The sequence below is a fragment of the Rhipicephalus sanguineus genome, chromosome 1 (genome assembly GCF_013339695.2).
Source record: "Rhipicephalus sanguineus isolate Rsan-2018 chromosome 1, BIME_Rsan_1.4, whole genome shotgun sequence".
Taxonomy (NCBI): domain Eukaryota; kingdom Metazoa; phylum Arthropoda; class Arachnida; order Ixodida; family Ixodidae; genus Rhipicephalus; species Rhipicephalus sanguineus.
This window is the reverse complement of record NC_051176.1, coordinates 290,369,397-290,386,845: the sequence shown is the minus strand read 5'-3', so window position 1 is coordinate 290,386,845 and position 17,449 is coordinate 290,369,397. Positions and strand designations below refer to the sequence as shown.

At 42.9% G+C, this 17,449-nt stretch overlaps 1 protein-coding gene across 1 annotated transcript in view; it reads left to right on the top strand.

The window, feature by feature from the left end:
- The first annotated feature begins 2,724 nt into the window (after positions 1–2,724).
- LOC119379241 (regulator of G-protein signaling loco) overlaps positions 2,725–17,449 on the top strand; it is a 54,957-nt gene continuing 40,232 nt past the window's right edge. The window contains exons 1-3 of the mRNA XM_037648479.2: positions 2,725–3,143; positions 10,078–10,642; positions 14,241–14,557. Of these exons, the coding sequence (XP_037504407.1) occupies positions 2,742–3,143; positions 10,078–10,642; positions 14,241–14,557 (1,284 nt within the window). The 5' untranslated portion in view covers positions 2,725–2,741. The remainder of the gene's footprint in view (positions 3,144–10,077; positions 10,643–14,240; positions 14,558–17,449) is intronic.

Sequence of the window (17,449 nt, the reverse complement as noted above, 5' to 3'; positions counted from 1 at the left end):
GGCAAATAATGAGATTAAAAAAAAAAGAGAGACAGTGTGAAGGTGTATATAAAAAGAAGATCAAACAATGTCAAGGGTTACTACTTCACTAGCCATTTTATTCTCGGACAATGCTACAGGTGTTCCGTGTTTAGTTTCAGCTGCTTAAAAACCTTGAAGCGCTGCCGTGTGTTGTGACCGGAAAGGGTGAAAGCTGGACTTCGCACTTCGATCGCGTTTTCTTTTTTCGACGTACACATTGGTCTCACTTGTAACTTGCAAGAAATATGTACATTATTACAACAACTAAAAGAAAGCTTCACCATAGCTGTGAACTAATTTTTCTACGATTTTCCTTTTTCTTGTTTCGGGAGCAGTGTTCCTATGCAACGGCACTACTTGATATGTGACATGTTATTGTTAAGCATTGGAGAAATCGTTGAACTATGGGCAGTGCAAATGTAAGCATGGCAGCTTGTAAGCATGTGTGCACTCAGTGCATTTGGGATTGTATCCATGTGCTATAAGAGATGAATTTTTATGCTGGAGCATTGTCACTGACTAGACTGTCATTGGAAATGAAGGAATTGCAGATGGTGTGAGAAGGGGCAACACTTTAATATTGCATTAGTATCAGACTTATGCTACATACTTTCTTAGCTTAAGAAAAAATACACCGTTAGCAGTGCTAAACTTTTTGTAATTTCAGCAGTTGTTGCAGTTCATACGATCATATATTGTAGACGTGTACTCAAATGCTCAAATGTGCTCAAATGATTTCCAGAATTTTTTGTGCTCAATGGGGATGTAATGATAAATGTGAATCCAAAGCACAATACCATTGAAGCAAAGTGTCAATATTGCATGGTTTGATTGGATTTTAGGTAATAGAAGGTTATTGCTCTCAGCAAAACTGGTATTTAAAATATGCCAGCCTAAAGTTATTAAAAAGGAAGGTTGCCCAGAGATGTGTCGTGATGAAACAGACAAAATGTAATCTGTGACAACTTATGATAAAACAGCTGTTAAGAGGGTAAGGTGCAAAGATGTTGATAGATGGGTAAATAAGGACAACAGAATGACCTAAAAGTCAGTAAATTTCATTGCCTTGTTTTGGAGATGTTAAAGTTGTGTTAGATGTGTAGAATATTTATTGCCCCATGAAGAAAAACAGTATGGTAAATGACATTTAATGTAAACCTGATACAGTAATGAGATTGAAAAAAATGAACTTGTTTTGATAACACAGATGCCAAATAAAAATTTTTCATTAGAGTGTTGGTGTGGCTATTTTACTTAAGGTGCTTATCAAGGGTAACTTCAAGGGACTTAACAGTGTCACACATGAATATTTTAACCTATGAACATCCTTCAGGCTAATTTTCAAGCTTGTAAGATTTTGTAATAAGAAATTATTGATTTAATAAATATTAATGGTCAATTGTTCGTTTGACAGAAAATTTGCATTATTGCCACTAAGCAACAGCGGGACTGTCTCGATATAGCCACAGTAGGCTATGGATTATACTATTTCTCTTTCGTTACTACTTTGTTTGCCCATGAATTAGTACTTGATTGCCTTTCCGTTTGTTTCCATTGAAGTACGGCCACCAAGCTGCATTGTGATTAGCAGGGGAATGCTACACATATTGAGTCACTGTAATTAAGAGCTATAATCACGCCTTTGTAATTTTGATAAAATGCACCTGTGTTTGTTCTGTAGCACTTGAGGATTACTAGTTTGTGGCACAAACTGAAGCCATAATGAACTTCATTTTTCACCCTAAAAGACAGGCTGCCATGAGCTGCAGAGCACTGCCTATACATCAGCATTGACTGCATTCTTTTTTATTCAGAGCAAACTGATGTAGCATGCTTTCACGTATAACAGGTGACAAATGACGGTATGCAATTCTGAGGAAGTTTGAAATCGAACTAGGGCTGTTTCTCTTTTAATTTGCTTGTAAAAAGTGCTGAAGTTTTGTTATTCTGTACTTTTTTGAAATTTGCCACTAGAAAAATAGAAATAGCAGGTTGTATGACAAGCTAAATACACTTTACTGTATGTTTATCATGTAGCTAAGCATGCACAGAAAAAAATTACAATGGAAATAGATTGTAACAAGACACAGCAAGAACTAAAATGAAATTTACATTTTTTTTTTTCAGACTGTTGTTCAAAAGCCATACTTGTTAATTTATTTCACCTGGAATGAACTTGCACAGGCAGTTTACTTTATTTTCATTGTAAAAGTTGTTGAATATCAGTACAGAAAGAATGTAAGGGTAGAACAGATGTATATATTTTTTAATTTCTGTATTTGGAATGTTGTGTAACATTGTAAGCTGCACTTTGCACCATGTCTGAGTTAATTTATTTTGTTCTGAAACAAGGGCATGCATTAATAAAAGAAGGTAAGCTATTATGTGTGGACAAATTTTGCTATGCCATGTGAAAATTGTGTTGAAATGCAAAAATAGTCTGTGAACACACTGTGCTGTTCCAAGTTCGCTGCTGCCTGCATGTTAAATGAAACCAAAGAAATGCATGCTGTCATCCCCTCTCTGCCTCTTCCACCCTTTCCCCCCCGGGGGAAAGGGTGGAAGACGCTCCCCCTTTCGGTTATAGCGCTTTACAAAGTCTGTGGCACTTTACAAATTTTAATTTCATGGGTTTACAAGTAAACGTATATCCAATGAAGTAGCAAGTTACTTTTGTGGATGGAATTGCCCTTTTTGCAGTACCCACCAGGCAACAAGCCATGCACCAAACAAGGCGGAGGAAAAAGCGACCCAGCTATGGGGTTAGAACTGTGGAGCTCTCTAGGGGCAAGAAAGGTTTTGGCTTCACAATCTCGGGACAAGCACCGTGCATTCTTAGCTGCATTGTATCCGGGAGCCCAGCGGAGCGTGTGGGTTTGCGACCAGGTGACTTCCTTGTTGCGGTGAATGGACACAATGTGTCACGGGCGCCCCACGACGATGTGGTGCGGCGCATCGGGAGTTCATCGGGTCCTCTGAAGCTTCAGATTGCGGAGAATTATTACTCGGATTCCTCTGACGAGGAAGCCACCACACCTGGCCGTACACACCACACAAGACCACGGCATAGACACGTGCCTCGCTTGGCTGCACGGGATGCCCATGGACTTTTTCCTCCAAGTGTGAGTGACATGCTTGAAAGGCATTTGTATAGTTGCGTTTCACTGCAGTAACTTTTTATTAGTTTGAGTACATGCCATAAATGCCATGGTTGTGCAGTGGCTGTGGCATTATGCTGCTCAGTAGGAGGTCGCTGGTTGAATATCTGGCTGCAGTTGCCACATTTTGATGGAAGTGGAACGCAAGAACACTTGTGTACCTTTTGGGTTTATTTCAAAGAACCCCTGGTGGTCGAAATTAATCCTGAGCCATTCACCTAGCAGGCATCTTTCATTGTAACCCGTTGTGCAGTTTTGGGATGTTAAACACCATGAGTAGTTTACAGACAGCTTTATTTTCACTTAGTAGTTACTGCCATTTTGAACTGTAACACAATTTCTATCAATTGTGAGCAATGTCATGCAACTACGTGTGACATTAAACCATCAAGATTAGTGCCAAATACTTTTTCTGTTCGTGCTTATCTTGTGTTTCAGTAGACTACTGCAGGTCAAGGCAAAATAGCATCATCATTTTACTGGGGCTAACTTATGCTGCCACAGGGTCGAGTGAAGCAGGACGAAGTGTGGTGAATAAAATGTGGGTTTGCCTACATTTAGGGGATTGTCCATCACTAACCAAGTGGGAAGGAAATTATGTTCTTTTCTGTTGCTAATAATGGGGCATGCTTACACTACATAAGGTAGAGCACTGCCTGGGCCGACCCGAAAGCCCAGGCCCGGCCCGCGGGCCGGGCCGTCCGAAGTGTTTTCTGGCGGGCCCGGGCTGGGCTCGGGCTTGAATGTGCAGGCCTGGGCTGGGTCCGGGCTTGAGGCTGCGGGCCGGGCAGGACTCGGGCCCGCTCATTAAAAGGCCTAAGTTGGGCCTTCGAGCACACGTGAACATTATGCCTTGCATGGTCTAAGGCAGTCTGTGCCAATTAGCTTGATTATATAATTATATTGTACATGGCGATAACATTTCCGTGACGACGTTAGAATATGAACGATTTGTATTTCATCTGCTTTTGGTGGCTGTTCACCATATATAACGTTAACGTCTTTTATCTTGCTGCAATAAATTATTAATCAGGAGCCTCTTTTAAAAAATTGTGTAATTAATGTTTCCAACGCGAGTGTAGAAAAGAGCATTAAAGAAAATGTCCCAGGTTTGCTTCTATCCGCTTTTTCATGTTAGTTGTACACTTCTTTTAAATAAATTTTGTTCCGATGTTTTATTTTCACTATACTGTTATTGTAATGACTTGCCATGTGCCATATAGGCAACATTTCATTTATATTCCTTGGTATTACATGCCAAGACCACGATATGATTACGAGGCGCGCCGTAGTGGTGGGGACCGGATTAATTTCGACCACCTGGAGTTCTTTAACGTGCACCTAAAGATAAGTACACGGTTGTTCTTGCATTTCGCCCCCATCAAAATGCGGACGCCGTGGCCGCGGGCAAAGCAACATTTTCATGCATGTACACTCTGGATTTTCCGTCCGATCACCCGCTACAAAGCGCAAGGCATCATTAATGATCATCATCAACAACTAATATCCTCTAGCGGGCCCGGGCCGGGCCTGGTCATGAACACGCGCGCCCTGGATAAGTTTATTAATAAATGCCCAGGCCGGGCCTGGGCTTGGAACCATGGGCCCGGGCCAGGCTTGGGCTGGCTTCGGTCATGTACGCCCGGGCCCGGGCTGGACTCGGGCTTCATAAAATGGGCCTGGGTCGGGCCTGGGCCGGAAAATGAGGCCCGTGCAGTGCTCTAACACACGGTTACTGACTGCTGGTGAGCCTTCAACCTGCAGTAGATATGGGGAGAGACTCTGTTTTCAGCATGTGCTGCTGGAATTCCGGGAAACAAACATAAGCCAAGAAAAAAAAAACACTTTCATGTGGCAAACACACAGCATATCTTACTGCACTAGGCATTCTTTCTTGGTCCTGAACCTCTGTTTAACATCGAAGCAGTTTTAGATATTATAAACGACATTGAAACACTTCATGTTATCAGTTCAAAGGCTACATAGCTCGACCTCTGGAATGAGGCCACTGCTGCATTGTTACCTTTTGGTATAGCACATTCCTCCATGCCTTCGAGATCAAGGGACCTGATGAGGCTCTAATCTTACTCACAAACTCAGTCACTAGTCCTGCTTAAATTCATGTCACATTACAATTATCTCGTTCCACATATCCCATAATCATAGCATTCCTGACTATAGCAATTGCCACATTTTTAGTACTTGTATGTAGTAGGCAGTTTGTAGCTATTGAGTCTCTAGTCCTCTGTGCAGTCATGCCACATAAATATCATTGGAAAAGTTACACCAACCAACGAATTATAAAGTAAAAACTTCTTTTACTTAAAAAAAAAACAAAAAAAAAACGACGTTTCGGATCCAACTCGGATCCTTCCTCAGGGGTGACTGGTGCGCAAGAGAGCAGCAGAGTTTAAAAAGGAAGGAAAGAGCCTTCCTCTCTTTAGGTCGGGGGGTCACGCTTAGTTTGAATGACGTGCCATAGTCCATTGAAATACACACTCAGCAGCGCACCTGCAGACCGGTTCACGTTGCCGGGTGTTGCCTGAATGTGCCAGGATTCCACAAAAAGTCGTTTGAGATAATTTGCCTCGAAGTCGACGACGCGTCAAAGGAGATGCGGTGGTCGTTCACCGCTATGCTCAGCTAGCGCACTCCTTTGTCTGTCGAACTTGAGGACGTCGTTTCTGTGTTGTCGCACGACGTCCGCAAGTTCGACAGACGAAGGAGTGCGCTAGCTGAGCATAGCGAGGTGAACGACCACCGCATCGCCTTTGACAACTCCCGCGTCGTCGACTTCGAGGCAAATTATCTCAAACGACTTTTTGTGGAATCCTGGCACATTCAGGCAACACCCGGCAACGTGAACCGGTCTGCAGGTGCGCTGCCGAGTGTGTATTTCAATGGACTACGGCACGTCATTCAAACCAAGCGTGACCCCCCGACCTAAAGAGAGGAAGGCTCTTTCCTTCCTTTTTAAACTCTGCTGCTCTCTTGCGCCCCACAGTCACCCCTGAGGAAGGATCAGAGTTGGATCCGAAACGTCGTTTTTTTTTTTTTAAAGTAAAAGAAGTTTTTACTTTTATAATTCGTTGGTAGGTGTAACTTTTTCAATGATATTTTCTTCCCAACCAGACAGAACGCTGTCAAAATGTTCACCGTCATGCCACATAAACCATTAGATTTCACGGCACCTATGAAGCACCTATGAAGCCATAAAAATGCTGCTAAGGAATGCTGTTGCTGTTGTGAGGAAAAAGTCACCTTGTTGAAACATTGTACCAGGAAGATTAATTGTTCAGCATCTTGTCACTTCAAGCCTCCGTATTCCTCTCAACCTCATTTCTTGTTTGGGAAAATGTGTTTATAAATTTTTCACATGGCTTTTGCCTTCCAACGCACAAAGATGCAAATAAATATCATAGTTATTCTGGGTTTTGAATGCTCATTTTCTCTTATTGGCATTGCAGTGAGTGCGTTATAACTTGCTTACAAGTTTCAATGCTACTTTTGAGGAAAAAAATTGAAATTATGCCTTTAATAGAGCATCTCACATGAGCTGATAGGATACATTGGCTGAAATGCAACAATATGTGGGCACTGATGTATTCATCGTTTTGCTTCAGATTGATCAGTTCAAAGGTGTGCTACAGTCTGCAGTGCTAGCTTTCTGGCTTGCCCAGATGGTAGTGATTGCCCTAAAATGGTGTTGGTCTGGGATTTTTTTCCAAGTCAGGAATTAATGTTTTCTTTAACTGTAAAGTTTTCTTTTTACTGAAAAACCTGTATATGTGTTTTTTTTTAAGCATCATGCTAAAAGTTCACTGGACAACCATTTTTCCTTTCTTTTAGCTGGTTTACTGTAGTGGTGGCTGCATAAAGTGAAAACCAATATAGAATCCAGCAAATAACTTCATTTTGTATTATGTTGTGAGACACTCATGACTAGGAATTCCTGCATTTGCTTGACTCTCAAAACCCATATTTAGTTAGGTTCAGTCTTCAGACTGACTTGAACTGACTGAACGGACTGATCAGTTTAGTCAGGTCAGGTCAGTTAGCCTAGTTCAGTGCCTCTCTGTGTAGGGCTTATTGTTTGTTGGTTTCTCTTAAATTATGCTGCAGCTTTATCAATCATGTACAACTAACTGAGCCTGCCAATACCTCCTGAGCATATTTTTAAGCTTTTAAGCCTGGTATCACTGTGGGACAAAGGTACTTAGATTTGCTGTAAATGGAGCAGTGACAAAAATGTTCTTCTCCTTCTCCTGGCTTTGCTGTTCAGGCAAAGGTGCTTTAATGTGTGAAGATGCTGTAGTGGTACAAAGTGTCACTCCATCTCTTTCAACTGTGGTCCGATCATCGCTGCAAGGGGTACCGGCACGGGACTTTAGAAATTTTTGTATCATTGCTCTAAATAAGAATACTGGTGTCGAGAACCCTAAAAAGAGTATCGTGGTGCCTCGGAATGCATTGAATATATTTTTAATACCGCTACCCTAAAAAAGTACTTTCGGTTTCGATACCGAGGGGGTACTCCGTTCAAAGTCTGACATAGGTCTAAGTCACGTGGGCACAGCAGCTCATGACGTACTAGGAGCCCCTGTTTTGTCTGCTGTCAGTTGGTGCACGTAAACAGCGATGAGTGAATTGTCATCCAGTGACTCCGACAGTGATTTCGGCCGCACGCAAAACGCAGAGTTCGCAAACCCAGCAAAATGCGTTGACTCATCATGATAATGTCCATTGTGGTAGGGCTGGCTTGCAGATGCTGGGAGGTGAAAACTTCAAAATAAAAAACTGAAATATTTTATACATGTTTCCTGGCTCAACACTGTAGTTTAGAAGAACTTGTTGGTCGAGTTGGTGCGTCTTAACACAAAAAGGAATAACCTGCGCAACCTGAAACACACGTAAAGCCACACATGCAAAGCCACGCACGTACAGACACATAAGCGCAGCATGTGTGTCTGGCTTTACGTGTGTGTTAGATTGTGCAGGTTATTCCTTTTTCTGTTGACACTGCATGGCAAGGAAACGAAAAATGTCGCTTTTGCGATGCTTCAAAATCGTGTCAGTACTCCTTTAATAATAAAGCTAGTCTGTCAATGTGTTCTGCTGCAATATACTATGTACAGTATGTTTGACTTAGCTTTTGTGCATGTAGATGTAGGGTGCTCTATTAAGAAGCTCTAGTGCAAAGTTTCTTTTAAGTATGGACAGTGAAGCTATAGAAGGCATTTCTTAGAAGAGCACTTTTCCAGAATGTGCTCTGGGAGGAACTTGGTTAATGTGACCGAAGTGGTTACAGCTTGGAAGTAAGGCAATAAAGACGAAAGGAAAGGTGTGGAGGAAAAGGTGACTGACTGCAAAGTATGGTTTGTGGAAATACAGTGCAGACTAGTGTCATTGTGATTTGGTTTCAGCATTTGCTTTATTTTTCTCACTTTCATCTGATTTTAAATGTAATGAGACAAATTTCTTGAGGCATGGTACTTTAGATATGCGTTTTTACAATACCAATTTTTTTTACTTGATTACATTTCTGATAGACCCATCGTGCTAGTACTCATGACTTGTTGACCAAACTACTTAGTTGAGGTGGAGATTTGCATCCTGCAAACCTCTTATTCATGACATACTATTGTGTGGGTTAAGTATGTTCTATTCTTTGGTTTAAAACAAGCAGGTGCCTGTGCTTGTGTGCAATATGACTACTCAGACTTTTTGTGAAAGTTGTGTTGGTGGCAAAGCAGAATGGCATCACCTGTTTACTGGAGTAGGATCATCTGCTACTAAAATTTTGGAGCACTGCAACTGCAGACCTGTCTCGCTGGTTTTGAGCATTGTCCTAGCTTGGTGCTAGCTTGGTGAAGACAAAACATAGCATTGTCTTCTGTATGGTAAGACCACAATGCAGACAGAGGGGGCATATCTAGTTGCACTACTTCGTAAAAAATTTATTTCAAAAGTTTGTTCAGCGGCCATAAACTATTGAATATATAAATGGAGGCTGGTTTTGACATTACTTTTAATATATTGTGTCCCTGCCATTGGGGCGGCTCCTTCTAGTGAATAGATACATACATAAAAATTTGTGCCTTTCTTGCTTTCCTTCGTCATAAAAGATAAGAAATTGACCTCGGAAAGTAGCAGTTGTCACAAGCCCAGCAATCAAGCAATGAATTGCAGCATAAGAGTGGGCTAACCATTTACCCCATTACAAAAAAAGTCACGACACCAAAACCAAGAACAAAGAAAATGTGAAAGATTGCTTGCCAACAGCTAATCTGTACGTACTCAAACCTTGCTGTTACATCCTTTCCATTATTTCTAAGCAGAGTCTTGGTTAAACTGTACCTTCCCCTCCCGACTCCCAAAAAAAGATACAATGAGTGCTGAGTTAGAAATTCCTGCACAATCTCTATCTTCTTCAAACCTCCTGCAGGGAGGTTTGAAGAACGGTTTCATGGAACTAATTAACATTTTACTGATTAACGGGGATCACATTTCACTTGAAGTGAAGCAAAGGCAACATAGTTTTGGGAAAAAAGGGTCTAAATGAGCGACAATATTTTAATGTCTGTGATGTAGCAGTGGTGCAATTAATTTTCATCACTAACAGCCAACACTTACCACTAACTAAATGCAAAACCAGTTTTCAAGAAATGCCACCCTAAACCACCCAGAACTATCATCTTGATGTTTTTTTTTTCACTGTGTTCTTTTCTCAGTCAAGACAATTGTGAGCAACCTTGGTGCTGCTGCTCGATTTGTTTCTTGGTGTCTTACATCAAATAGTTGATGCATTTTGTTTTTCTCCACTTGCCATGGCAATGCAAATTTTTGTTTTCATTTTGTCTTGTCAATGATAGTAACTACCTCTTCTTGCTTTGTGCAGACTAATCAAGCGGACAGTAACAAGGCACTGCTGGAGCTTATCCTGGAGCAAAAGGGGCTGCGCACCTCTCTGGTCTTGCGCACAGTTGTGGGCTACTTGGGCACCATCGAACTTCCACGTGAGGTGGCTGGTTCACGGCTTCAGGCGATCCGCAGCTGCGTACGTCGCCTGCGGCTTGAGCAGAAAGTGCACACACTGGTTCAGTTGTCGGTGCTGCGGGATGGTGTGTTGTTGGCTGACCTGCGGGGCGCAGCGTTGGCACGTTTTCCAGCCGAGCGCATCGCATTCAGTGCGGCTTACGCTGATGATAGCCGCTTTCTTGGCTTGGTCACCAAGGGAGCAGATGGTGCCCTCTCATGCCACGTACTGATGGTGGACTCACGGCTGAGGCTTCCCCCAGGTGTATTGCGGGCAGCACCTCTGCACACATCTGCAGAGCCTATTTTACGTGCTGTAGCTGCTCTCTACCATCGTGCAGATGGCCCTAACGCCTCACCCCAGCCCAGCCAGGCGGGCAGCAGCAATAGCAGCAACAGCGACAGTGGGATTGGCTTCAGGGATGAAGGTACGCTGAATAGTGCATGTTTCAATATTTTTTTTCTTGAAATGCATGGGATGGAAAGACAAAGTATGCAGTACCCAGCTACTTGGGAACTTTTCCAATGCAGAAGCTTGGAAAAGTATGCTTTTATCTGGGCATAGTCAGGAATTGTGGAACTGAATGCATGAGCGGAGTGTGTGTGTGCATACCGCATACCTCATAGCATACCTCATAGCATGCTAGCATGATGACGACCAACAACTATGTTCCAGAAATTCTGTCAGTAGCGGTACCTGCTAGCAGGTTTGAAACTTGCTGTAAAAGCTTGTCTGTGTGAACATACAGTGACAGCTAATAAAAACATTGATTGATTGTACTGAATGGCAAGAGACCTGGACATATATTAAATCTTTATTAGGGGTGTGCGAATATTCGAAAGTTTCGAATATTCGTCGAACATTACATTCGAGATATTCGTATTCGATTCGAAAATCGTGTATTCGAAAACTTTCGAATATTCGATAACTTCGAATATTCGAAAAATCGAATATGCGATTCGATTATCATGCATAAAAATAACTCGTCTTCCACATTTCTGCTGCGTTCGTATCGCTAAAAACGTTGCCGAGAGGAGCGATACACATCGTAAGTACACGGATGCACGATATCTGCCTGCGGCGAGCGCCCCAATACGTATGATTTATTGCTGGTGCATCTCCGACGTGCAGCGCTGTTGGCGATCATGTAACCGTACATTTTCAATATTATGCGGCCGTAACGTGCCGAACTACCTCTCGTTCACTATGCGGGACCACTTCTGAAGAAAGACAGAGACCCACGTGACTGGCGACGTACTGTAGGCACCTTCAGATACCCCAGTCTGGCAAAGCTTTGCCCCATGTAACTCCCTATACCAGCCACTTCTGTTCCAAGCGAGCGTGCCTTTTCAGTGGAAGGGGGTGGCGGGGTGGGGGGGGGGGTTGTCTCTGTTACAAGGGAGCGCCTGCTGCCTGATCATGTGGAGCAACTCATATTTCTTCATGATAACATGTATATAGTCATTACTTTCATTGTGCCGTAATATTTGCTTGTGTTGTGATGTGCATTGTGGTAGCCTGGACATTGTGTTCTGGAGATAGCAGTGTTGTTGTGTTGCCAGTCAGGCTGTTAATGTTCTTTTTTTTCAAATAGCTACATGTTATATAAAATATTGTTACTGTGGAGGCATTTTCCTTTGATATTCGATATTCGATTCGATATTCGAAGGTGGATATTCGTATTCGATTCGTATTCGAAAAATTTGATATTCGCACACCCCTAATCTTTATGCATTTGTCATAACATGATAGCCTTTACTGATATACACTTTAACCTTGATATAACAAAGTATTTCATGTTCTTTAGCGTCATGCCCATAGAGCACCATGTATTTTCAACCTCAATGTAGCTATGCATGTTTACCTGCAGTATGAATATATTGAAGTTTCTCTGCTGCTGCAAAGGTAGGCTGAGGCAGTAAATTGATACTTATGCTTGTGCCAGTGGTCAAATGTTTCAGTTACAGGCATTTCTTGTGAATGCATATTTAAAATTGCATGCCGCACACCGGACAATGACTGCTGAAGTGGAGCAGCTTCTTTTCCGCCAGTGGCTGGGTGGGCAAGGGTGCACCGTGTGTTCTCTGTCTCACTACTGGAGCAGTGGAGAAGGAGAGCACACCGGCACCCAAGCTCACTGTATTTCTGGTATCGTGCACTCTGCACAGCAATGAAGTCCTGTATTCGATTCTGTGCATCCCTTGCTGCGGTGTCCAATTTGGCGTTTTTCTTGTTGTCGTGTGGTCTTGGCAAGTGTCAAGCTTGAGTATCCGTAGAGGTGGTAGTACTTAATGCAGCGGCCTCTCACTTAATGGCAGTGCTGACATTGTCAACACTGGTTTTTGTGACATTGCAGTGGAAAGATTATCTGTGCTGTAACTGTGTCCTGAAACTTGCCATGTAAAGGAAGCACTTATGTATGCCTCTGACAACAATAAGAATGTGTTTTTACCCACTTCTGCAAGTTGCAAACTTCAGGGCGGCTCACTAGCTTTCATATAAGGCAGAAAAGACTAGGCACTGAACTATCCGTCTGTGCATACGTCCTTTCTTTATTTTATATATAAAAGAGTCGTGTCCTGTTAATCGTTTTGCATTTAAAAACGGCCTTCCTTTATTCTTTTAGAAAGCCCTATTGAGAAATTCCATGCTTTTCATTGTGTATATCAAAGTGTATGCAGCATGTTTTTGTTCTATTAAGTGTAGAAACTGGTGAATTTGTGAAACAAAGCCAGCTTGTATGAAAACTAGGATGTTGCTGGTGCAGAACAGATATAGTATGCAAAAACTGTATGCCATGTGTCTGCATCTACGTACATGCAGTACGGTGGCATTGAGAGAATATACGAGAGAGCTCACAGTCTTCGTGCTCATGTGTAGCGAGGGGAATTGAGGGGAGTGTGCTGTAAGGGTGGAGGGATAGGTTGAATGCTTGAGAACAGGGGAGGGTGTTGGGGGGAGGAGAGGGATTAGAGGTGAGTGTGCCATCTAAGAGAAGGGTGTGATGCAAGGGATTTGTGCCTCTCCTTTTTTATATGCGGTATTCCTTTATCGGTGTCTGTTACATTGAACCTACAGGCAATGTTTAGATTGCCTATGGATTTTTTAGTTCAACTTAAGATTACTGAATTTAGGCAGAAGTTGTGTCAGTGTAATTTTTCCACTGTGTGCCTTTCTTATCTTAAAGGGCCTCTAAAGGCAAATAACAATTTATGTTAGAGTGAAAGGTCACTGTGTGAGAACGTCTAAAACGTAAATAGTATCAACAGCAGTGGCCTAGTAATCGAGAAATTAAGGTAAATGTAGGACACAATGTGCGCCATGAGTGGGACGTTTTGGAAATGATGCCGATGACGTCAGAGAGTCCCGAGTACAATTAACCACTATTAATCAGACTAGTTGCAATTAAAAAAGAACATTCCGTGCATCACAAAACGTAATAAAATGCTGCATGTTCGTTTCTCTTTGATTCATTGAAAAAAGAACCTCTTGGCGCTAGCATGGGGAACGGTGCGAGTGGCTCAAAAGTTCTGTTATCGCCGAGCTGCGCGTTTCAGTGGTAGTTTCGGTATTGCGTACTGCTGCGTGTGCTTGGCTCTCGCTATTTTTGCCCTGTCTATACTCTACTTTTGCTGCTGCTGGCCAATCTAAGCTCCTTTACAGTGAACTATACAGTTTCGGAGTGGCCTGTGGTTGCGTCTTGGCAAGGTTGATGGCCGCTGTTGCGCAAGAAACTGTAGCTTCGGCAGCCGGGCAGTAAAGGCGGGCAACGTTGGGCACAGCAACTGCTTACGTCAGAAGGTCCCTTCAAGCGGGTGATTTGAAGTGCGCTAACGCCGTGCGGACCACTAAAACGTGATTTTCTTTCAAAATAAGCATTTCCTTGTCACGAAACAAGCACTACGAGGTTTCTGCAACGCTATTACAACGATCAACGTCGACTTAATATTTGCCTTTAGTGTCCCTTTAACCACTTTGCCCATGTTTGTGCATTGCATCATGTCTTTCCTGATTTGGGGACACAGGTAATGCGAGCGACCGTGTGCTTGTGGTGGATGTGGAAAGCCAGCCACGCTTCCAAAGCTTCAGCTTGGACAGGCAGGGAGCATTACCTGCATGCCCAGACACTGAGCGGTTGCGGGCACGAGCCATGCCAGATCCTGTGGGAGTCGGTAGTGAGGCTCCCCTCGTCTTGCCAGATTGGGTGGACAGCAGTCCACTTGGAGGCTCCTTGCTGGACGACACGCTCACAGCTGCCGACCCTTGTCCAGATGGAGAGAGCGTTGACCTCCAGTCGTCTACTAAGGGAGAAGATGGTAGTTCTTCGGCTACCCCACGTAGGGTGTGTGCTGCCATACGAATATATAGTACACCATATCTGCTTTTAGCATGTTGAAAGTCCATATGCAAGGGTGCCCAAGTTAGCAAGACAGGAGCACTGGAGCACAGCATTGGAACACAGATGACTGATAAGAAGTGCTTAGTAATTTGGGTATTTTCAGGTGCATGAAACTGCAAATTGAAGGTGAGCAGAAGGGCTGATGTTTTTGTTTGATATATTGCCAGTGCCTTCTTTTTAAGCCAAAACTAGCAATGCCTATTCAATTCAAGTGTCGCCTTCCACGGTCAAACCATGGGACAAGCAAATTCAAACAGCTGCACTTGCTCGTGTGTGCCACATGTGCAGCACTTGCCTCAATATTTTCAGCAGCGAAGCAGTCTCAAGTGACATCTTTTGCTGTTAAAAATTCCTGTCACCCTGAATCAGGCAGCTTCAAATGGCACCAACTTCACTCTCAGAAATTTGGGGCGACAAGGGCAGAAATAAGACACAGAAATTTTTTTTTTTTTTTTTTAAGAAGGCAGCCTGGTCTTTTTGGCTCTTTGAAACTGCCATTTATGAAATCTCCAATGCCTCTTGCACTAACCTGCTAACCTGCAAAGTTTAGTGCTTCATGGACCACTATTATTGCCGTGAAATCAGTTTGTTAATAAAAGCCTCTTATTTGCCTCTGAAGTGAATCAGGGATTCAGTTCACAGTAAAATACAGGTTTTTCAACGATGTGGAGATGGCTCTCTTTTATCTCTTTTTCAGACAGTGATCAGCACTCTGTCGTTATCACTGTCTGGAAAACAGATTAAATTGTTGGATGGTTTCTTTTAACCTTTACAGCAATGCTCATGCGCAGAGACTGCTTGCCTGGTATGTTTTTACAATTATCTATTGAAGGGTTAGGTATAAATATTGCTTGGACGCTCAAAATAAACTGCTGGAAACCGACGCTCGTCTCTTTCGCACTGGAAAAAACTTGCTCAAAATCATGAACCAACTAACTTGCACTAGAGTCCTGCTAAATCGAACTGAAGGACTACGCAATGCTAGAGTTGTCCCAGCAGCAGCATTAATGTTGCAAACTCTTGTGCATGTTTAGAAATGAAAGGAGTCATGCTATCAATAGTGTTTTCAAAACGTTATTATAGCCAACAATTCCTACTCTTGGAATAGTGCTCACCATCCTTGAAAAAGGTTTGACAGGGACTTGAAAGTCCTTGAAAACCCTTGAATTCGGGCTTTCAAAACCTGTACGAACCCTTCTTAGGTTTTCATTTCTGCTACATTTCTGCTACATTTTGTTTATTGAATTCAGGTGCTGTGTCCTATTTGTGTATCGCATGTACAACCATGTGCCATTAGAAACGGGTATTGCACCTGCTAATGAGTCTAGTACAGGCTCTGAAGAAGAATGTTCTATGCATCATGACCACCTTTCTAGCTGAACCGGGTGAATAATTAATATTTGCAAGAGGGTGAATCTCAAACATTGTCCTTGCACAGTTTAATTTTCCTGTAAACTTGAGCTTCCCGACATATTAGAGTTGTCGAGGCTGCTTCACCATTTTACATTCCTCTTCACTTCATCTCCCCAAACTCGGTAACTGCCAAATTGAAAAACATGACCCACGCGATATCCTCACTACTGCTTGCACTACAGAGAGATTAGGACCAGCTGCTCTGTCAGACGAAATAGGAGTTTATGCAAAAGAGGAACACTTTTTGGTACCACAAAAAATTTGGTTCCCAACTTTCGTCAACTGGAAAGATAAATCGTTTCCTTTTGAATTATGCTTACATATGTTGATCTTTTTGTCCTGGAAATACCTCTCAATAAAAAATTTAACTGCATTTGGAAGTCTTCCTCAAGAAGCTGATCCATATTTGCATGTTGTTGCAAATCTGCAACAAACTTTTTTTTTTCCTCACAGTAGAAATTCTGTGCAACCTTAAAAAAAATATTCCATCGCAGCATGATGTTTTTGATGGTGACGCACTCCTCCTGGAATATTGTCAGTCAATAAACATATCAGTAAAGAGTTCACATGTCTGACAACAGTTTTAAGAGCGTGTATGACAGATAGTGCTGCCCTCCTGCAAGTACTTGAGACAAATCAACATGTTTCTCTAGTTTCTTGATGTTCCACTTGAGATTCTACTGTACATAGCTTTGCCATTCCTACTAGCTAGCTTTAGTTCACTTTCCACTGTCTGGTCTCTTGTACAGGTAGTGATTTCCTAAATGATATGTAATGGGTATCTGTGAATTGGAAGAGAAAGGAATCTGTTTTAACACTAAAGTGTTTTATGCCGGGGTCCACCAAGATTTCAGTGATGTATTTCCGTCACGGAAATGACGTCGAAAAAATTTACACGACCAGATGGCAAAGAAAAAAAGGTCCATCAACGGGCATCGAACCCACGACCGCTCGGTCCGAACAACAGATGCCGGACACGCTATCCACTGCGCCACGATCACATACTCCAGAGGCTTTAGAAATGCGTCTTTTATATCTACCACTCTCCCGGTCGGCGGGGCGGTGTTTTCTCTGGGAGCCGTAAAGTAAAGCAATTCGTCATTACTGTGGCCTCCGCGATTAGCACCTGCAACGCATTACACGTCCGTCCCATTCGGCGCGTTTTCAATAGAAGTTCAATTTTGTCAATACCTTAACACACCGCTAGGTGGCGATCTTAGCCCAAGCGTCGTAAAAGCGTCGGCCTTGCTCGTAGCATCACGCTAATCCAAACCAAAAATAGCCCTGAGACGCGCACCTGCCTCACCTGGCTGTAACACCGCGTTCCCCGCTCCCGCGCTCACCCTGAGAAAAATCGCGGCCGGGCTACCGGGGCGGCACGACGCGCTTTGTCTTTCCCTCTAGTCCGGCCGTGGTGTTCAA